Below are 24,074 nucleotides of genomic sequence, written 5' to 3' on the forward strand. Positions count from 1 at the left end.
TTTGAATGGGGAAATGTGTATGTGGGCCCCGGGGGGGCTCACAGGGGTGTGGAGGAGGGCTATAGCGGCGAGGGGCACGATTGCAAATGGGACTCCAATAATACATTAATAACTATGTATAAAACTATATTAACAGCAATACTACCGTAACGGGCCGCATATCATCAGCAACAACAAATTAACAGATATATATATATCTCCACCAACATTTCAGGTGTCCAAACCGGACTCCTATGTTGGGTTATAGGACTAGAGGTGTGGGGGGGGGACTTCACCAGAAACTCTCCCCAACCAGCCTATGATCTCCACTGGTCGCAAAAATGGGACAGATTCCCCAAATCTGGACACTTAGAAGATATATATTACATACACGAATACATTCTGAGTGAAAGAGGACTTTTTTTGTTTTTTTACATTTGATTATGACGTTTTAACAGCAAGGGAACAGTTTGTAAGAATTACAATTAAACGCATACATTTGAAAATGACATTTTAATAAGATCAACACAAGGAACGAAGAATTTGAATTTTATTAACTATAAAGGTCACTCAGCCATTAATCTGACATGAAAAAAAATTAACCTTTTTAATATAATCAAGTGGATGAGATATGACAAATTCAATTTGCCCTCAGAGTCATCTGCCAACCAGGAAATTGTTTTATTAAAAAAAAAAAAAAAAAAAAAAAGAGGAGAATCATGAATCTAGAGATAATCCGTGACATGTTCAGAACAGATGCATCAAATAAAATTACTTTCAAGCATATGTTTTGTTTGTTTTTTGTTTTTTTTTACAAAATATATGGCTGGGCTTATTAAAGTGACAGTAATTTGACCATGAATAATTCTTTAACATAGTGCAAAAGGCACTACTGCTCTGGGTCCAGGCGTACTTTAGGGCCCACATCACATGTCATTTGGGCCACCAGAGTAAGGAGGTGAAGGTGTGTGCGGACAACTCCCCGTTAATACTTCCTCCCTTGTGGCCTGAGAATAGGAGAGCTATAGGACAGATTAATAAATATATATATATATATATATATATATATATATATATATATATATATATATATATATATCTGTGGTTAGAATTGCATTAACTACCTTTGTTTTTGGCACAAACATTTCTGATGGGACTTGTTAGCCTTTATGGTCACTTTAATATATATGTCATTTGTGGAAATATAGTGACTGTGGCATTAACGGTAACAAATATGCATTGCAATAGTACACAGTATAATATTTTTCGACTAACAGACTAAAAACATATGGATCTAAATTGGAAGGTCACCAATATTGTTAAATGAGAATACTGTTTGGAGCTTTCTAGCTTCAAGCAGAGAAATACAGAATTAAAATAAATGAGAGCAATTTAAAAGAGACGGCCTTTCTGGAGATTCTGAATATACAATACGCGTTCTTTGCTCTGATTGGTTAGCTTTCTAAGCAGGTTTTCAAACCACCTAGAACATTATATCACTGCGCAATAAATATATTTATTCGGTATATACGGAAGTTCATATAGCATGCATCTATAACATTAACAATTCGGTTGATTAAAAGGGAAACACTCTCTTGCACTGTGTGTTAATTGAACATTTTCAGAATTCTCTCTCTCTTTTTCCATGTTATATATTATAGCTTTGTCACTGAGGGAATTGTTGGGCGTACTGGCCGGGAATTTCATTGTATGTCCCTTCCAGAGGTACCAACAATTTACACCAAGAGCCTGCCAGACCGTATTGTGTACAGAGAAGCGAGAGAATGAGAGGCAGAGAAGCGAGAGAATGAGAGGCAGAGAAGCGAGAGAATGAGAGGCAGAGAAGAGAGAGGAAGGAGGCAGAGAAGAGAAGAAAAAGAGGCCAAAAGATAATGCACATCAGTTTAATGACTTGAATCTACATTAATTTTGTTAATAACATCTAGCATAGGATATAACATGGTTATAGTTATGATGATTTGTTAAACTCCAGTAGCAAATCACAAAATAAAACATCTTATTGAACACCAGTATTAACAAAATCACCTTACTCGAAAAGGTCAATTGGAAGCAATGTATTATTTCTATACATTTAATTATTTGGCAATAGATAAAAACTTGGAACGCTCCAATTTTGAAATGCAAATAACGAAATAGATCCCAATGTAATAACAGGTTATCATCGGCACTGAAAAGGTTAAACCTGTACTTTATATTACAGTTGTAGAAAACCAATTCTGTAAATATGCTCGAGAAATACAATAATTCTTTGCTAATTCAAATATTGACAGATTGCAAGTGCTGCACTTCACTAAGCTTTCATTACCCGTAATCACCGCATTTTATAATGTGTGAAACCCGCAGGTCTCCCTATCAATATATATATTATTTTTATATGAAGTCACCGGGCTTTACAATAACACAGCATACGGTTAACGGCGCAGCAGGAGACGCTTCATACAGCAATTTCCAGCAAAATGCCAGGTAGTTATAAAGCAGCGTAATGTGAAATCCTGATTAAAGCCCACAAAGCAGCGGGTAAATCTAACTATACGGAAGCAGAAATAACATCCCCTCCCCCTACTTTCACAGCCCATAAACTTTTAAGAGCTCTAAATTATGTGCGTGTCTTTTTAGGACAAACATTTTTTTCCTTTTCTCATGTAACGGCCAATATGCGGCCAATTTCAAAACCTCCTTAACAGAAAAATCTAGACCCCAAAATTGGATTTTTTAATGCGTTTCATGGGGAATTCAATACATTTTGCTGAGCTTTTAATTTACTGCAGTTAGAACATGAGACTTCACTTTAGCTGCATCTACTGAAACTGCTCTGCAGCGCTGCCACTGAAGACACTACGGCAGCAGCCAATCACATGCACGCTAGCAGAACACACGTTGTTACTCAGCTCAGCTGTAATTGAACAGTATGGATGTTCTACTGAGCATGTGAAAGACAAACGTAACAAACCCTTACAGAATGGCAACACACAATGCTTGCGTTTCCAGTGCAGGACTTTAATTCATTTACAGTTTTTACAGGTCCATTCATGATTTAGAGAGGCACATCGAAATAGCAAATCCTGGGGCAAGATCCCAGGACTCTCCCCAAAAAGGCAATCTAGCAAAACTTTGGGAATCTCCATTATATAGCTCTCCCGTCACTGGTATTGCTTTTTTATTATTATTTATGCTTATTATTGTGAGTATATTTTTACTTTATGTACTTTTTTCTGTAGTAGGTGGTGTCTCAGACATTTGGCTACTTGATTCTGAAGCTGGAGCCCAATGTCCATATTATTACACTCGGTTAAATAAGATGGCACACTTAAATATTCTCAGAAAAATAAAATAGGTTTCGGATCAGCTTTCCCCCGTACTTTGTAAATTACCTTTGAGGCGATGGCTCAGGATGTGTTCTAAAATGGAAGCAAAATTGACAAATTCCGGTGCAGAGTCATCGATGGTCTCGAAGCATGAACGGTCGATCAGCGTCTTCACGGAAAACCTGAACAGAAAGAAAAATATTTACGCTTTTTTTGCATTAACGCAAAAATGAACAAACCAGCATCTTCAGCAAATCTTTACAAGCAACAGTATTGAGCAGACAATGCCAAAGAGTAGACAGAAAACAAAGGGTTAAATACCATAATTATGCTAAAGCAAGACTCTGTAGTAAATACATATGCCCATAAGAATAGCGCTCTTCTTGCACTACTGTCGTTGGCTCAAACTGTCACCAGTCTTCTGTCTATGCAAGATAGGAATTTTGTTCCAAAATAGCCAATGTCTGCTCCACCAGACTATGGATAAGTAATTTGAGAAATCACTTTTAGCGATACTTCACTACAGATATTAGAGCGCTGCTACTAAGGCGATACATAGCTAGAAGTCCAAGCCGGATACATACCGGTATAGCCAATGTATAGCGGAACTCCCGGGATTAATATTAAGTTCACAATGACATCAGAATGTATAATGTCTGATATTCACTTTATTGTTTTGATGTAAGGTCTACTTTTACCACAACCAGAACAAATCAATGCTTTCTCACTTTATCAATGATATGGGCTAAATTGAGAAAGATGCTTTCTTTAACCATCAACAAACAAAACGCAAGAGACGAGGAAAGAGCCCAACAACATCAGTTTATTGTCGGACACGATTCTACTCTCTGCATCCATATTTAATGAGATGCAAGATAGAGGATTCTTAAATAATGAGCTCCGAGCAGATAATTGGCAAAAGATCGGCATCATGCCCTGCCTCGGGCGACAATACCAGCATCTAGACAGCACAGCGCTGCCGGTGCTCAATGCGCACGTTTCTCATTTACACGAAGAATACCAAGTTCTAGCGCGACGAGTCTTCAAAGAGAAAGTCACTGGGATATTTCATGGCCTTAGACTCCTCCAGGACAGTTTGCAAGCTTATCAAAGACAGAGACTTGTGGAAGCTGGGAATAGGGATTGTGGGCTGTATTCACTAAAGCAGGAGATGACGGGGGCATTGTGGACTAAACACTGATTCACTATGCAATATAAAGGGCCATCCCCAACTTATTTCCCAGCTGGGATGTGGCCCTGCATAATGTATATGTATGGGTGTACGGGAGACATCTCAGCTAAGAGAATGAAGAAGGGAAGGTTGCTGTATTTGTGGGACGCTGTAATTATGGGCCTGACATTTATTTGGGTGGTGGGGGGGCACACCTTTCAGGACACTTTAGATTTTGATAGCTTTAATAGAAGATTTGGGGGTAAAGATTGTAAAAATGGGGAACAGTTTCTAAAGCATACAGAGTCCATATTTATATTATGTTCAAAACAGAACAGGGGAAATAAAAATGTTCTTCATTTCTGAACGCCCAATTACTATTTACCAAGAACAGAGGGAAAAAAAGGTCTATAAAAAAACTCATTGACTGCAGAAAAATTAAACACAAAAATGTAAAGTAATTTCACTCTTAAACTCACATTCTTACTAATGCATCTCTTTTTTAATGTTTTCTGCAGAGAACCTATGGTTACAATAATGAGATCTCATTTTAATGCTAGAGGATGAAGACGTAATTGTGCTTCTGCGTAGGATAAAGAGAGGTACGAGGTAGAGAGCTTCCGATTGCATTAATGGCTATACATAGCGGGAACGCCTGCTACCGAGGCTTCCTATATAGATAATGGATTGTGAGTCTGGACATGACAGAAGTCTACTTATCTAAATGGAACACAAAGGCTTTGATACGACGACTATTCAGACTCATTTACCTCCTGGTATTGTCGGATAGCCAAACGTGATCAGACCGTAGCCCATCGTTATCAGACCACTCGGCTCCAATGTGGCCGACGTATGGATGCAATGTTTTTAATTAAAAATCTAAATAGATCCAGGGGTCTAAGACTAACATCACTCTCAGAATGAGCATGATGGGAGTTGAAGCCCTCAAAAGTGGTACACCACAAGTGCAAAAAAGTGCCTACCCTACTTAGTATTTTCTGCTGCTATGGCAATCTTATCTCACCCTTTTCATTTAACCTAGGTAAGGAGAGTGTTCTACTGTATTCCGAATACACAGCTAAAGGCTAGAACCCCCTCTAGCCCACATTAACATTGTTAAACTAATTTTACAAGGGTTCAAAACATTCAAAAGAAATAGACATTAATTATATGTTATAAATATGATATTTCTCCGCAGAATAGGCAGCCTTGCAATGATTTTTTGTGACGGCTCACCATAACTTAAGAAAAATATTGTCCTTAAAAAAACATAATAAAATTGCCTCCTTGCTAGTTTGCGAGATCTTTCGGTTGGAGAAGCATTTTGTTTGCCGTATAAAAGGTGCCCCTGGAAACCGCATAAAAGCATCGAGAAGAGAAATCTGTAATATTTCTCAATAAAGACCGAAGCTTCTTTGAATGCTGAATCTGAATGGAAGCTCCTGGCCCCATCTGCACAGCGGAATGAATTATACATCTCTTTAAAAGGATATTTATACCCAGCATACGGCCAAACGATGATGTATATCAAAGCGAAGTGTTCTGCTGAAACACAGATGGATTGGAAAAAGGAAAACAAATTCCATTTACTACTTTCACAAAGAAGGAGAAATCAATATAAAGAAAGCCATCACGCAGATGTCCCGAGAGCCAAATTCAGGAACCCCTCGTGGACGTGAAAATTTGGAACGTGCTCTGAATCCACCATGTTCTGCGCACCGGTCAATAGATTTGTTCCCCGCTAAAGTGCGTCTGTTTGTAACTTTGTTTGGAAAATGTTCTTTATACATCTGGGGACAGAACATTGTTATTTTACTTTTTATGCCTTAATCTTCCCCGGGAAGCGTCATGGTTCAGGCAGCTATAAAACGTAAGTAATTATATTTCCTGGTCAAAAATGGTTAATTGAGAGAAAACTATTTGGATGCAATTTACTTCAAGAAAAGCCAGAAAACACATGAATTCTTTCACGCTGCAAATCCAGAACTGGCAAGAAAGCAATGCCATCCGTCATTGAAGACAATTTCACATTGACGCTTCAGAACATAAATCGTCAGTTCAGCCCGCACTGATAAAGTAGGGTATGGACTCCAAACATGAACATAAAACATACGATAAACAGAAGATAACGAATGACAATCCGTGATTCTACCCACCACTCCACTCCATCCACACTGCCGAGAATAACTTAACTTATTCCAAAATATGGACGTGAAGTTTGCTGTGAATTTTGAAAAGGATACACACACGCATACATACACACACATACACTAATACACATACATACACACACATATACACCTTGGAACTCTCTGGTTCCGGCTGCCCAAGCCCCCAACTTGCAGGATGTGGGTAGGCGGTCTGCCAACGTGGAAAACACGCCATTGTTGGAGGGGAAGCGGGCAGGGAGTGAGCGGCGCGACCCGGAGTTTCCCCACACTGACCCGGAGAAGCAGCGCTTTACCCAGAGTCTCCGGTCAAAACTCGCAGCGTTCCCAGGTATGCATATATGTGACCACCCAAAACCAACTGACCAAAGACCCCTTGATCCATTACCCTGAGCCCACCTCCCCGCACAGTCAGGGCCCTTTCCGCTAAGCCGTGCACTGCTCCACGGGCTACAATATTGTTCTCCCATGCATTTAAATAGTAGACTTTATCTGTTTGCACCGTATTATATCTGTTTGCTACTTTACAATGCTTTAAAAGAAGTGACATTTGAATTACAGCTACAATTTGTTTGTATGGATCCATAGATAGATAGATAGATAGATAGATAGATATCTATATATATATATATATACACACACGCGTAGGTATATTAGCAGGCATCGTGCCGACAGTATACAAGAGCATACTCTGCTCCAGAAGAGGACATGTATAATTTTTGATCGTTCTATTTCTCTGCTCCCTGCTTTTTAACATATTTGTGTTTATTATTTTCCTCTGATTCCGTCAAGCGAAGCAGCAGCACAAGAAACGGAGCTCACGCAGCCAGACAATCCAATTTAAGAACCCGAGGCCCTAAGAAACAGTGAGTGATTTGTTTATCTACCAAGGTAGTCACAGACATGCAGAAGCTTCATTTCTACTTATACAATGGGAAGAAAGCGCCGGAAAAAAGATAAGCCGATCCGTTCCTGAATGTGCAAGTTATTTGTCTAGAAAAGTCTATTTCACAACAGAGTTGGGGGGGGGGAACAAAAACAAAAACCTACCTTTCGCCTAATGTACACCGCTGTCCATTATACTATTTGGTAAACTATATTCCTGGTGCTTACGCATATCCGGTATGTCTAAACGGTTAATGTAGAAATATAGAACTTGAGGACAGTTAAGAGGAATTTAGTTTGCAAATTTGCCTTTTCTTCCAGTGAAGAAAGTTGAAGGAAATATATATACTCGCCTAATGGAGAAGCTGCAGGTGCAGAGCTGAAGCTTCATGTGCCTCTGTGTCTTGGCATTTCGTGCCACTGATAAGCTGCATGTAGTCCAAGAACTCAAAACTTATTTGATCCTTAGCCATGTGTTATGTTCCATGACACCCTTTTGCTTACCCTAACCCAGATCTCTGCTGGAAGGCTATTCCACTTATCCACTACCATCTTCCATTACATCGAACCCTCAAACGTATTCCATCTACATGCAAGGGCGAAAATGTATTCACAGCAAACACAATGTCAGTGCACAATGCTGTACATATATCATCATGGCAGCAGTGACGTGTGTCCAGCTGCCATACTGACATGCGATCATATATACACGTATGTAATACAAACATGATATATGCACACGGATATTTCTTTTCTGTGTTGACAATACCTGGTTAGAGCCATCCTGTGAAATGTTTTCTTACATGTCAATCAAAAAAATATTAAAAACCTGAAGGGGTCCACCTTTGATTTTTCTAGATCAAGCGCCTTCATTGAGAATTAATGCTGTTGTTGTTTTGTTTCCTTGCATTGCCTATATAATTAAAGCTCTCTCCTTCGCTAAACCAGATCTAGGGCAGAATTGAAAATTGGTTCAATCTTCCCAAACTGCAGATTCTAATAAAATTCTACTAAAGGAGCCGCAAATTCATGGATTGCTCAATAAGCAGTTTATTTTTAGCAGCGAGAAGGAAGCCTATCTGGAGGCTGAATAAATAAAACATCAAAGTGTACAGCATATTCATGCCAAGCGTATGTGGCCCCCGCATTAACCCTTTAACAGAACACTACCGATCCCTATAATAAAACCAGAGTCATGCTGAATGCAATGGTATTCGAACTTCTTGTGAGCACAAAAAGCTATTTAACTTTCCTTCTACTCACATATTTTATACCGCTGTCAGAATATCAGGGCTATTAGTCTTTATCAGAATAAATGATTCTGCAGATGGCCAATTCAGATTGCCATTTTGATATAAATTCAGACGTCAGTGCCTGATGAAGGGGCAGAAAACTAAGCAGCTCTACAATAAGCAGAGGAAAAGGATAAGATTACCATATAACGTAAAAATGTTGGGGGACCTTAACATCGCAAGACGGTCATGCAGAACCTGTGATTGAGGCGTGCGGCCACGGCTCAGCGAGATGATCAGAAGACATAAGAGGATCTCTTTAAACCTGCCTACAATCCCCACGGTAAACAAAAGTGAGAACGCAGTACTGTGCAGCTGTGGAAAGCGGGACACTTGGGAGGTATGCCTACACATCTTGGCAGCAAATGCAAAGATAAAAGTTACTCTGTACACTGCAACTTTGTCAATTATACTTAATTTGAAACACAATATCTGCTCGGTTTAGTCAACATTTTGAGACAAACAGCACTCTAAGCAGTATTATGATTGTGAGCTGTATAACAGCAGAGCGCATCGCACAAAACAACTTTATCCTCAGACGCACTTCCTTCAATCCTGTGAAGTATTCCCAGCTTCTTCTCCCTTCAAAGGCATCATACAGCGGAGTGTCTTGGTATGTCTTAGCATTTAAAATGGACTAGTGGACCAACAGGGACTTTCATGACTTTACATTCTAAATACATAGACATTAATAAGTACTCGGTCCCCTCGTTGCTTGCTCTTCTAGGAAGGTTTCTATAAGATTTTGGGGAGTTTCTGTGGGAATTTTTGCCCCTTCATCCAGTAGACGATTTGAGAGGTCAGGCGCTGATGTTGGATGAGACGGCCTGGCTCGCAATCTCTGTTGCAGAGCCCCATCCCGTTATCCCTCTTCCACCAAACTTTGCAGGCAGGTAACGTTCTCCTGGCATCCCCCAAACCCACCACTCCATCCGACGCTTGGCATTGTACTTGGTGATGCGAGGCTTGCATGCGGCTGCTCGGCCATGAAATCCCATTCCATGAAGCTCCCGCGGCACAGTTTTTGTACTCATATTAATGCCAGTGGAAGTTTGGACTCAGCAGACCGTTGGCGTCATTTACACACCATGTGCCTCAGCACTCAATGCCCCCACTTTGTGACTTTACATGGTCTTCCACTTCGTAGCCGAGTTGCTGCGGTTCCTAAACGCTTCCACTTCCCAAAAATACCTCTTTCAGCCGCCCGGGGAATATCTGGCTGGGATGAAATTTCACAAACTGACTTATTGTAAAGGTGGCATCTTGTCACAGTACCCCACGTGAATTCACTGAGCTCTTTTTTTCACAAATGTTTGTAAGTGCAGACTGCATGGCTAGGTGCTTGATTTAATACACCTTTGGTAATGGGTCTGACTGAAACACCTGAATTCAATAACTATGTAGCATGTCTCAATACCTAAAGTACGCTACAGGGAATGTCTGCAGTGTAAACATTTACAGAGTTCCATCTCAAGATGTCATTTTTTGAATGTTTTTTTTTTTAATAAAAGGTCTATACATTTGATTTCAGTGGCTTGTTTCCTAAGTTTTAAGCACAAGATCTCTTGTCGGTGACTGCCTGATAACACGCAGGCCTGTACATGCGCCAAAGGAGCCGTTAGTGAAATGTCATAACACTCCTAGGCCATGAATCATTTGCAGAAGAAAAACCGTATATTGCCATCCAGACATTATATTCATCATCATTAGATGAGGGTTCCTGCGTCTCCACGTGTTGTAAGCATTTGGCTGCTTATTTAATGCAATCCTCTAAGTGGTCGTTTTTCTCTCATTGGCCTTTAAGGTATTCTCCCTTAGATTAAAATGTATCGTTTTCTTATGTCTCGTTATGGCAACCCCTGTAAATTATGATAAATCTGGTATGGAATTAAAATAGTGTTTTGTAAACATACAGATTTAAAGCAGGATTGTCTGGACAAAAAAAAAAAAAGTAATCGGCAATAATGCAATCTTCGCAATTACAACTTAGTTATTAAATAAATGATTAAACGCATATAAAAACGACTAGTAATAATATTTGTTGGCTCCAGAATCAACTTTTGCTTTTAAGGCTAATCCTAATAATTAGAACAATAACTGTAAACTATAATTAGAGATTTGCATTTTTGGTGCCTTTTTATAATGTTTATCATACATTCATAATGTAAAAATTACAATTAGGGCAATGGGATAAATATGGTTTGTTTTCCCTTTTTTGTGTGTTTTATCAGTTCTGAGAGGATGTGAAACGTGATGTGAAATGCGATGCGACAGGCGGCAAAATAGATACTGAAAGAAAACATTGAGATCCCTGTCCAGGTGCTGCCAACCGTGTATCACTGCGATAAACAGAACATTTCCTAACCAGGCAGCAGCTAAAGATTTCTCTCAATTCTCAGTATGTATTAACAAAAATGGGAAGAGATAGAAGAAAGTGTGCAGACTGTATATATTATATTATTCAATGTTTTATATAGCGCCATCATATTCCACAGCGCAGTACAGCGGGAAAACACTGACAGATTATCCTCATCGCGCTAAAAAGCGATCAGGCACAAAAAGTTAATTTCCTAGCGGGAAAATCGAAACAGGACAAAGGGCAGGGAGACGCGCAGGTTCCGCCGGAGAGCCGGGGTGTTTGTAGCACACGGAGGGGGTGGGAGAGGGGCAGCTCGGAGGGAAGGGGGAATCGTCATATAGAAGAGGATCCAGGCCTACAAATTCTAACATGGAAACAGCGAATCTGTCAGAAGAGAACGGCTCACAATAAATCAACATTACATCCAACTCAATGACCCAAGCGAGCTGTCCGCCACCCCCAATTTTATTTATAATATACACACACCAAGAAATCCTTGCCTGAAAACAATTAGTTTATTGTTTTCAATTGAGATGCTTTTGCCTTAGCTGGAATATTCAAAACCTGTGGACCTGTGGTCAATCTGTGGCCCCCCAAGGACTGGAGTAATGCACTGCTAGCTTGTCTTCTTCCAGCCAAATCATAAGATGCCATTACATTTACTGGTATTTGTACAAAGAATTGATCACCAAAATAAATACAGAGAAACAATCCTATGAGGTGTTTTGCCCAGGTTGTACCAGCACTAGCCTGCAGGCAAGCAATTTAACCAATTAGCATTCTGTGTAACCATTAATTATTGAAGATTTTATTTTTAGGTGAATTTTCCCTTTCTCAGCACACATACTGTACTCTGCATCTTCTATTTCACCTCTGCCTGGGGGAACGTTAAATTGCAAGAAATTTTGTGTCACAACTACAACTACAACAAAGGTCTAGAGGTCATAATGTTCAACAAATGAAAGCCTTGTATACTTCTAGAAAAGATATCTAAAAGCATTTACACCGGTAACTAATCAAGACGGGAATATTAAAAAATGATCATTATTGAGACCAATGAAAACCAAGAAAGAGTTATATTCATCAACAGTAATATCAAGCCAGTCAAACAGCATCCCAACAGCAGCTAATATTATTGTTTGGTTTATATAGCACTATCATATTCCAGAGCGCTGTACAATATGTTCCTCCTCTATCTCTGCATCTTCTCTGGTAAGAACACTTATAGGTTTGGCGATTCTGTGGGCAGTCAACTCACCGTAAGCCTGGAGACGCTGCCTACGGCTCTCAAGTGGACGCAACATGCAGAACAAATATCAAAGAACAAGCCACGCAATGCAAAATCAAAACTGGCAGCTTGATGGGAAAATAAAACTAGACAGGACACAATAGGCTTCATCTCACATAGATTCTGTTTAGAGAAGCACACCAAGTCTTAGCTGGAAGAGTCTCCATAGTACGTTGTACCTGGAGCTATGTGTCCTCATCTCTCAGAGGACAAGATGGAGCCACAGAGATAAATAGTTGTCCTACCCCATGTCACCCTATTTTAATCACAAACGTGGTGTAATTTCTGTACTCTCAGACTTAAACCACAATAAGCCCCTACTTCTAAAACTCTACGGGTATCTGCTAGATATGTAAGCCAGATAACTCCTCAAATAACGGTGAAGTGTGCATCTGATGCACTTTACTCTGAGAAATATTGTTCACCGTTGGGACTAAATGACACAACCCTGAAAATGCTTGAAGAGATTAAAGATAAAGTTGCAACAAATCTAAATGAATAGCTGAGTTACTGGAAAAACAATGGAGAGGCGTTAACGACACGGCCAAAACTTGGTCACTTAGTCAACAGCCAAAAGCCTACCACATTTAGTTTCATGTCTGAAGATTAGTGGCTGTGGGCTCTTCTAAACACTTTTTCATTGACAAAGGACTCCCGTCTGCATGTTAAAAAATAAAAGTTCACAGAATTGCAGAGCTTGAGAAGATTCTTTGTTGTTAAATACAGGGACAAAATGTGCTATGCAGTTATCAGTCATGGATGGTGTCCCTTCAAGGCTTGAACCAGATAATTGGTAAGAATGATTAATCCTTTAATGGATGTTTACAACGTGAGACAACCAACTGGTTTCATAAACAAAGTCGAAGCAAGTATCATGCAAACCGGTAACACTTGGGATATAAAATAAATCATGAACAGACAAAGGATTTATTTCGGAGACTCCTTGGGTAATTGTTCCTATAGGTAACACAACACAATTTTATTTATAGTAGCTGCTGAAACATATTTAGCTAGGTGTCATCATCTCTTTAGGCCAAATGTCATTTCTACCAATGAAAGATTAGGTTTCATCAGCCTTTGGGTTTTGAGTATTCCATAACTTGGTAAGTGTTTCATTAGCAGTGCTCTTCTGAAGAAGAAACGCCTGATGCCCCAAGAGCTTATGGTGGCCAAGTAAAAAAGTATCAACTAAAGACAACATTGCCCACACAAGGGAGAGCCCATGCTTGCAGTAATACTGGTTACATAATTGAGTAATGCAGGAAAAATACATTTAAAGAATATACAATTAAAATAAAACATCAGGACTATATTGTATTTTAAGTTGAATAACCCTTTTAAAGGGTTTTTGTCCGGTAATAGACAACTAATTTGTTGACTGAAAATGTTTTTCATGTAATTTACACTTTTTGAAATTGAATGTTATGTATATCTAAGAACTCTGCGCTAATATACTTTTATAATTTTTTTTTTTAATTTACCAAGAACATCAGAGACGGTCAGAGATAAAACATTTGACTTTTTCCCCTATCTCAGAGAATGCTCTTAACGAAGTATTTTGAAATCGGAAAATGTGCTCAACCACCCAGCTTTTAATAGAGATGAAGTAGAGCATGTTCACTTCGCTGATCAATCGCTTTCTGATGCGCTGCTCTCAGCACTCCGAGTGCTTCATTAAACGCAAGAAACATGGAAAGGAACAACAAAACCACTAGGAATTAGCGGGGAAACAGTATTCTGCATGACACAATTACCCGTTAGTGTGTCCCATCAGCCAGGAAAACATTTTAAAAGATCAATGCAAGTCTCAGGGCTTTTCCATAGAAACAAGTAAATGGAAAACCGAACGGTCTACAACCATTACATGATTAGACGTGCCATTAAAAGGGGACACACATCCACAAGATTTTGTATTATATATTACTATAAAGAACCACAAAAAAAGCACAAACTAAAATCATCGATCCCTACAACATCTGCCTGCCCAATATTCTAATTATTATCTCCAGAGTGTAGTTTTCACATCCCACCAACACCGCCAGTTCTTTATTAAGCAGGAAGAAGAGAACAGAAACATTCCTTACAAAAATTCCAGCAAGAACATCCAAGGAGTGGAAGTGCATAAAATACCCAGAGAAGGAACCTTTAAGATTGGGGTAATTTAAAAAAAAAACAAACAAAAAAAAAAACAGTTTTCGTATCAATGATGTTCACACGCACTACCATTCCAAAAGTCATGGAAAACAAGGACATTTTTAGCTGTAACATAATTGCAAGAGGGATTTCTTTTTCCAGCTACAATAGTCTTCTGCACTGTATTTCTGATCCATTTCATGTTATTTTAACGGACAAAATTTGGCACAAAATGTCACCCCAAACGTTTGAACGGTAGCGCATGCCTATTGTGATCACTCCACTAAGTTACGTAGCTTCAATTATTCCAAGGACCAGCTCTCGTAGGGCACTCAGTGTCACGGACTTTTCATTTTGTCATTTAAAAGCAACAGCAACCCAAATGAATATTTAATATCAATATTTAAGAGCCTAACAACCAATACAGTCATCTGGAGCTACATAATGTTTTATTAAAGGGACAGTCTAATTAAGAACTCTGATGAATTTTATTTTCGTTTTGGAAGAATGCGTATTAAGTTAAAGCACTTTTTGGATACAGAATTTGGAACCATATAGCAAAATTGCCTTCTTCCTCCATGACTTGACATTTCTCTCATTGATTGGCTGCTCAAGGCAGCCAATCTGTGGCAGTAAAGTGCTCCCATTGAAACAAAAGAGAAGATTTTAAACATGCGCACTCGGGGTCTAAACAGACCTCTGCATGCAGCATTAACCAGAGCCAGCACTAGGTGGGGAGTGCAAATGTACTTGGGGGGATTCGGTGGAATCCCCTCCCCTATGCATTTGCAAAAACAGACCACGCCAAAAAATAAAGGGATATTAATGCAATATCATATGCATTAAAGTGCATGTGATGACAGGAGTGTCCTTTTAAGCAAGCAATCATCCCAACATGACTACTCAGAGCAGCTGGTGGCGCATGTATGTACACGGCTTGCTGTCTGACTAGGTTGTCATATGACTTAGCTTTATTCTACATCAAAGAAAAATTCCTTTCCAAGGCAAAGGTGAAAGACGGATTTGCTGCACTGGAAGTGCATTCCCCCGCAATGTACTTTTACAGGAAGGTAACAATGAATGGAAAAAGCAAAAATATTATATTAAAACATCTTATTGTTCAGTAAAAGACAAACTTTGGGAAAAGAAAACTTTTTCTATGATGCAGACATCATGTCAACAACTTGGAGCAGACAGTTTTACATCTGGATGCTATTAAGTGTAAAATGAGTAAATGAACAGGAAAAAAATAATTGTGGTGCTTTCAAGGTGTATGGCATGATCCATTTATACCTTCAATGCGATAAATAGATAAAACATTTTCCTTCTCCAATGTGACGCGCATAGAACCACCTGCAATCACTTTCACTTACTAAAGAAACAAATGTATCCTGCGGTGTTTAAAACCAACATTTTGTATTTCTACAAACTGCTTTCAGTGGGGTTTTTTTTTGGCCTTTATCACATATGTGTGAATACAGCACGTTGGAGGATCTCTAAGGAGGCTTCTGCGGGGTTATTCTATCTTGGGCTTTTTCATAAAGTGATTAAAACGAACTACATTTATAGGCCTCTAGTAGCAAAAATACAACTCTGTAGTTTATTTCGGATACGTGCGTCAGCCAATATCTGTAACGGCAGACAATTCTCAGAAGAACTTGGCAAGAACGCTGCCCTCTACAAGCTGATTACTTCATTGTGATTGAGTTAAATAAAGCTTTTTTGAAGCTTCTTCCCAAATCATTCCTACATTACCGGCAACTGACATCAATAGCTATATAAACCCTTATGTGTGAGAGCAAAAAAAAAACTGTCAAAAATACACACGCGTTATAAAACTAAAGAGAAACAAACTCAATAAAACCGACACGCCATTGTACACGTAACATACTGTTTAACAGACATGGCCATTAAACGTGACGAAAGAAATCACTGAAAACGATACAAATTAAGGAGAGGGGAGATGTGAAGATATGATGTATGGATTTTAATATTTATCTCATGAACACGACACACGCACGCAGAGGTTTAATAAAAAAAACACGTGTCTGAGAGGGCAATGCATTCTCTGAAGGTTTCACTACTACAAAGAGCACATTTTCCCTGACAAGCGCCAAGAAGAAGTGGTCCTCTTGGGACTCCTAAGTCATCTGAGGTAAAGAGCACTTCTAGTGTAAAATGAGTTGCAATGAGCAATCACCATAGCAACCAACCGAATGTTCCTGCCAATTGCTCTACTTTTACCACTTTGCACCATATTCGCTCTATAAAATTAATCGCCACAAGTCCAGTAAACCATTTCAGATAATAGACCTGTTTCGTTTCCTTTCCTTAACATGTTTTCTCTAGCGACCTTCCTTTTGTTGATAGATCACTTTAAAATACAGTTTCAGGCACGTTCATTTTTGTGCCCCTTTCCAAGCCCTCAGCTTTTTGCTGTGCAGGAGAAGCACTCGGCTGAACATCTCCTGCCCCATGATATACTTCCCACCAGTTAAGCGTGTGGTCGAGGTCTAACAAGACGTCTTATGGCACACGTGCAGAGAATGCTCCCTTTCCCGCCAGTTCCAGCAGCCAATCAGTGGCATGAAACATTGTGCCATGAGGAGACTTTGTTCTGCGGCTTCCCCTAAAACGTGACAAAGTACTTTAATATCCATTCTTTGTTGAGGAGGCTGCCTTTAACATAATATAAAGGCGCATTACTAAGCAATGCAGACAAAAAAGGGAACAGATTGCATGCGTAATTAGCTTGGCCACAGATAACGCACATAAGGTGCAGAATACAAACGTATCCAATAATGAGTAAAACCAAATGAAAAATTCAAAGCGGCGTGATTACCCAGACGTTTCCATTGTCAGCTCCAGCGAAAGCACGATATGTAGGAGGAAGGCAGGTCACACGCAGTCAGCCAGAAGCCCGTATTATAACGGGAAAGGAGCTCTTCCACTCTCTAAACAGTTTTCATATTAAGGAAATCTTTAGCCTATAAAGGGGCTCTTGGAAATTAGATATAAACCTGATTAACGGGAACTATTTAGTTTTAGCTTTATGAAATTCCCTGTCCTATATTACTGTGATCGCATTGGAGAAAAGTTAATATATTTTATTGGACCAATATACAATATTTTAGGACCTTAGTGGTCTCTTCTTCTGAAGGAAGTCTTTCCATCTGAGAAGGAGACCACTAAGTTCCCGAAAGCCATGTAACTTTACATCCTTTTGTATATTGGTAAAAGATATCAACTAAAAATACTCCAATTTCTCTTGGCCTTCTAGGCCTTTATCCACTATTTGGAAGGGGAGAGCTATGCCAAAACGTTGCAGAAGTAAGACGTTCTTCCTTTGTTATTACAATGATGGTTAGGAGCGATCACGTTCCGTGACAAGGGGTAATAACCTAACTAAAGGGAAGGGAAAAAAGATGGTGGTTTTCACGGTGAATAACTGAGGTGGGTTTTCAGACGTATATATTTGTTTAATTTCCAAACACAATTACGTAGGAAAAAGTAAAATATAAGATCTGATAACATTATTTAAAATAGACACAATAAACTGGTGGGTAGCTTTCCCTTTATCAATAAAACTCAACCCCCTTCAAAATATAAACCCACGCATATGCAAAATACTGTGAATAATTAATACCGTTTTAGGTCGAATTACCCAATACAATACCTTTGACTTAGCTGCTATATTAATAAGTAATTAAATTTCATTTTAATATAAAATGTGATAAGCCAATAAGCGGATAAAATGAACTCGCTTTTACAGTATAGAAGCATTGAGCATAACACAGAAGCATTTTTTTTGTAGGATTAAAATTCTGCAAGACAGAGACGGCTTTACTGCTAATCATACCGGATTTATTCATGACCTGAATTTGTAATAAACTAAATTCAAAAAGTACGTTAATTCAGAAGGGGCTTCTAAATGAAAAAGAAGAAAATGCTCTATTATTGAACCGGTTAAAAAAATCTTTTAAAAAAAAAAGTTAAAAAGGTCTAACCCCTGATGGAGAAAACAAAATAAGTGAGTTGGAAAAAAAAAAAAAAATACTGCGGCCTTTACAGTCTTTAATAATAATCCATTAACGCCACATTTTATGCATTTGTTATCCTCTCTTGGTGGATCCACTGCTTTTTAACTCTATTTTCACTGTAAAATAAGTGGAATTAAGTAAGTGACAAGTGTGTTTAGAAATACAGACTTGTAAAGTTTGCTGGAAAGATGTATTTTAACCCCTTGACTTCACAGAAGACAGAACAGAAGACTAGAACACACTAAGGTGTTTTGGGGGTTAAAGGGACAGTTTTGATGTCTCAACCCTCGACAAAGAAGAGTATTTTGTATGCATTCTTTTAAATGTTAAAAAAAAAAATTACTTACCGCAGGTAACAGCTGCAGCTCCCTGCCTGCTTTGTAATCTTGCAATGTGCACCACTGATTGGCAACTCGAAGCAGCCAATCAGTGGCAGGAAAGTGACACTACTGAAATCAACAGGGGCGCTTTCCACACATGTACAGGAGGGTCTCATTAGATCCCACCCTGCAACACTAGTGGACAGCAAATAGCTTGGGGTAGAGAATGGGGGAAATACATATGGGGGGATTCGACACAAACCATGTACAATTAAAGAGACTTCTCATTTAATCACATCCTTTAAAGCGCGTATGATGCTGGCGTGACCCTTTAACCATAAGAATTCGTAAAATCAACAAATACCAGTGTTTACAAGCCTATTTACTAAAGCCAAACCTTTACATTGGGCGATACATTGTGCAGAAACAATTAGTTATTGGTATTGTTACTTCCAAGCCAAGCAGAGAACATCTTAACAAGAAGGCAAAAAGAACACAATAAGAAGCATGCAGAAGAAATTCACAGAAATAGTTCCAGGGTAATCATACTACGATCCACATCACCGAGATTCTGTCTCCATTGTTATATTTACCCCATTTAGTAGAATTATTATTTTCTCTTTCAGACTATACAATGATCCCTTATCTTCTGCAGACCCAGAATAAACCAAAATGCTACAAAAAGGAAATTAAACTCCTTAAAACACTATAGCCAGGACAACCATGCGTATTCGGAGAGAGACACTAATTAAGTTTGGTTTCTTAGCCAGACACCTCTCTTGACCTTGAAACTTTTTTTTTTTTTTTTTTTTTTTTTTTTTTAATACCTGCACCTTAAGACAAATGTAACACTTTAACGTCCTAGGTGTAAGCAATATATCACACATACCTCTGTCACTCAAAAGGGTAATGTACCGGTACTTATCTAACCAAAATTACCTATTTTATTATCCCCTCAACACAACGTGCTTCTACTTAAAGGGAAACTGTCACAATTTTTAGCATAAGTTCATTTATTAAAATTAGCCACAGCTTGCAATTTTAGATTATCAATCAGTAATTGATTTGGAGCTAATTCGATTCGAAAGTTGTGGGTTTATCTATTTTATGGTAGCGGAGATTTGCAACCCGTGTATAAGTGAATTTGGTTACAATGTGGCCACAACAAAAGCTTGTTAATGTTATGGGCTCTCTAAATCAACTATATTTTATATTAGAATACATATCATTACGCTTTAATAATATCACGGACACTGCATTTGGAAATCATATCTTAAAAAGATACTCTAACCATGTTCTTTAATGCCCTTTTTTAAAATTGTTGTAGTCTTACTTGACAAAAAAGCGGCCCTGCAACAGCAGCTGCCCTCCTCCTCCATAGTCTGACTATTCTTGACGATTATCAATGACAGGACGGCATTCCCCCATTGAAATCAATGACAGTCCTTTCCAAACATGCGCATTGTGGGTCCAAACAGACTCCTTCCCAGAACCAGCGCTGGAGCGGAGTATATCATGCGCAAGGAGATGTGTTGGGAAAAGGGGGCACATGCGCATAGGGGGGATTTTCTGTTGAATCTCCCCATGCATTTGTGAAACACACTACATGAAAATATAAATGGGGAACGCAACTACGATATGCTTCAAAGTGCGTACGATGGCTGGAGTGTCCCTTTAACTCTTTAAGGAAGCAAAGCATTGACCTCTGTTAAAATCTTTTTGATTTAAAAAAAGTTGAATTGCTTTCCTCTGACAGACTGTTCCTCAGCGGTTTATCGCTGTATTTCCTGATTTTCTGATGAGTCACACATAATACAGACTAAGAGAACAATCAACCACAGCAATTTCATATAATGGAAAAATAAAAGGCCAAACTTAAACAAAAGCTGGGGGAACATCACATGTATTTTAGATCTTAATCTTTTCCCAAGTGTTTTTCTGCTCAGCCACCTTTCCTTATTAAATTTCTATTTCTAGGAATGATCCAGTTAGGAGAATAAATTAGCGCTCCTGTAAGCAGAGCACGAGATTGGAAATCTGCTCCCTGGGCACAGAAACTAGAGGATCCACTCAGAACCATAAAGGAAAGCACCGTTTCAAAAGGATTCCCCAGCTTCAACCAGGACGTTCTTGTGGACCAGCAGGTCTGAATCTGACTATAGCCCCTCAAGACTAAACAAAACACAGCACCAAGCATGGCTGAGCAACCCACTTTGGGTCCAGCATGGTTGGGGTGAAAGGAGCTTTTCGCCAGTAACTTTTTCCAATAGTTGACCCTCATCTGACGCCTACCTAGGCAGCAACAAGGTTTGTAAATGCCCCGCAGACACCAACGGATCAATTGTCGCAGAGAGTGGTGTTTTTGTGTGGACACTTTGTCTTGTACCAACATAGGCAAAGATGAGACCTAGTGGTTCTACAGAGGACATGGTGGAGGGAACATTGTTTTTTTAAGAACCTGCGATTAGGGTCAATATTTATTTTTAGCAAGCAATATATATAGGTGTAATCAAATTGGGTGATACCCCCATTTGGCTAACTTAATTGCTTTAGATTGCAAGCTTTTGAAAATACTTACGACTATTGTTCTGGTATATAACAGAGGTTCAACTGTATAAATATGCCTGAAGAATAAAGCTAAGGAATCTTGAAAGCTTGCAGTCTACTGCATTTCAGTTAGGAGTATTAATTTTTATTTCACAGCTAAGAGAACAACTCTGCATGCTTATGTCCACGGATCCCATGTACATACATACTATACATGTGCGTGCGTATAGATATATTACCTTTATATAGCACCATCTGGTCTTCAGGCTGGCTGAGTGATATGGGATTGTATGCTGATGCTGCAGTGTCATATTAGCCCCAGTTAGCGGCATGTGAAGATTTATGTTCCAGCAAACAGCAGTATGATTTCCAAATTATTCTGAGTACCAGAACCAAAACAATCTTTTTATTACTCAATCCCAAAACTGTGCAAACCGTGAGGACATCCATAGACCACGTCTCTTATGTGTTAGCTGGGCAAGAATGGCTATCCCTGGGTACCAGTATGTGGTTCTGGCATTTTGTTTGAGCTTTTAATTAAAGCCAAGGTAGGGATATCCCTCACACCTGCATTCTGAGCAATTCTTAAAAAGTGGATGTTAGAAAACACAGCATCAACTCAAAATCCAATCTGAACTTTGGCATCACAGACACATATAAGAAGCGTGACTTTATTAAGTGAGTTGTACACAAAAATATACCATTTGGTGAGTAGATCCCACACTCTGCAGAGTATTTGATGTGTTTATTCACTATTATGAAGGACTGACACCAAGAAGAAGGGGTGAGCTAGCTACGTATAATGTATAATTGAATGGGTGAGGGTAGTGAAGACGTCACTTTGATTTAATTATACATTATACAGGGCTAGCCAAGCTCTTCCTGCAGCAGAAGCTCTCTAGGGTTAGCAGTCCATAATGTATAGCGCAGCCAAGGAATGGAAACAGCTGCTCTCCAGCAAACTCACCCTTTAGTGAATAAACCCCAGTGTTGCTGATCTTGGTTCTAAGAGGTTACTCTCTGCGTACTCGTCAATACATCGTTCCAGATCACTTCCATGCATACTGGAACACATTATAAATAGCAGCGGCATCCACTCTGCCCTCCTGCTATTTATTCATAAAAGGTGCTAATATATTCCTACAGGGGTGATGGATCCTGCAGGTGCTTCTGATAGTACAAGGTCCCTGTGATGAATAATACATAGAAAACTGAACATGTCTATTTAACCCTTTAGTATAGTAAAATGTGTGCCAGTTTGCATTTCCTGCTGTGTTAACACTTCTAATAAAGTCGATCTGGGCAGCATAATAATAATAAGTGAGCCAGTATCTGAGTAAAGGAGCAGTGCCCATGGGTAACTTTTTCTGCGGATGCTGGTAGAGGGTGAATGATATTACCTGCACACTGTGATCAGATTCTTCCTCTCCACTGCTGCATTCCTGGATATATTCTTCTTCCTGGACAGGTTTAACCCAAGGCTTAAGGAAGCCATCTCCAAGGCTGGACTCCTAGCCTTTTGTCTGATGGCAACTAATGAAGTCTCCCCTCCATCTAGGAGCCCAGGAATGAAGTGATAATGTAGACTCTGCCCCTCCTCCTCTTGTCTTCCACAGTCTCGCTTGGCAGTCTCTGCCTAGGCTGATCTCTCACAAGTCAAAAGACAGCCAGCAGCACACAAGGCGTGATCATGATGATGATGATGATGATGAAGGGGCGATCATAAAGGCGTAGTCACCGCGGAATAGGAGAGATCGGTGTATCGGAGGAACCTGCACAGAGTATTCCAACCATTCGGGAAATGTGTGCCTGTGCCTTTAACGCACGCAGCAGCGATCCACCCGGCAGCCACCATCCGCAGCGCAGCAGAGAATGATGAGCCTATTGTTACAATGTATCAGCAGGTGCTGAATGGTAATGGTACAGTTTGGCCCCTGGTGACTCTCCCAGGGAGCTCCACAGACACAGCTGCTCCTATGACTCATGCAGGAGTACAGGCTGTCACGTGACTGGACCGGAAGTATACAGCACAGGGTACCTCCCAACTGCCAGGGAGCAGCCAGTACTAGTCCTGCATCCACAGCTCCGTATAGAACATATAAGATATATTATACAAAGGAAACACATGTAATATCCTATGGATATTCACTATACAAAGATGCTGTTAAAATTGTGAATTCACCTTATCAAGAGATGCACCTTAATAATAATAACCTATAATAAGGAAAAACGTGCTCAAAGGGTTAAAGGTATACTTGTGATTTATTAATGGTGAAGTTCCACCAATGTTTATTAGATGCATCAATAGCTAGAAATGAGCCAGTCACAAAACTGGTGTATTTTGGCTAAAAATAAAGACGTAAGATTAAGTATATTACTAAATGATGTCGTTTTTGGTTGACTGGAACTTCCTGTAGTCTCTATAATCTCTAAGAGGTATCTTTATGGTATGAATGACCCAGAGGGCCCCTAACACCCTACCTAATGGATACTAGGTAATCATATCGTATATTTAGCTTTACTGCAATCATGATATGTGGCAAAAACATAAAACGTTTCGGTGGAT

General features: G+C 39.3%; 1 protein-coding gene across 2 annotated transcripts in view; it reads right to left on the minus strand.

The window, feature by feature from the left end:
- The window catches only part of RUNDC3B (RUN domain containing 3B), a 49,909-nt gene extending 26,434 nt beyond the window's left edge, over window positions 1-23,475 (minus strand). For both annotated transcript variants that reach the window (XM_053466507.1, XM_053466506.1), the window contains exons 1-2: window positions 22,909-23,475; window positions 3,372-3,487 (exon numbers count right to left, since the gene is read on the minus strand). In XM_053466507.1, coding sequence (XP_053322482.1) covers window positions 3,372-3,487; window positions 22,909-23,003 — 211 coding nt within the window. In that variant the 5' untranslated portion in view covers window positions 23,004-23,475. The remainder of the gene's footprint in view (window positions 1-3,371; window positions 3,488-22,908) is intronic.
- Window positions 23,476-24,074: the final 599 nt, after the last annotated feature.

The sequence above is a fragment of the Spea bombifrons genome, chromosome 5 (genome assembly GCF_027358695.1).
Source record: "Spea bombifrons isolate aSpeBom1 chromosome 5, aSpeBom1.2.pri, whole genome shotgun sequence".
Taxonomy (NCBI): domain Eukaryota; kingdom Metazoa; phylum Chordata; class Amphibia; order Anura; family Pelobatidae; genus Spea; species Spea bombifrons.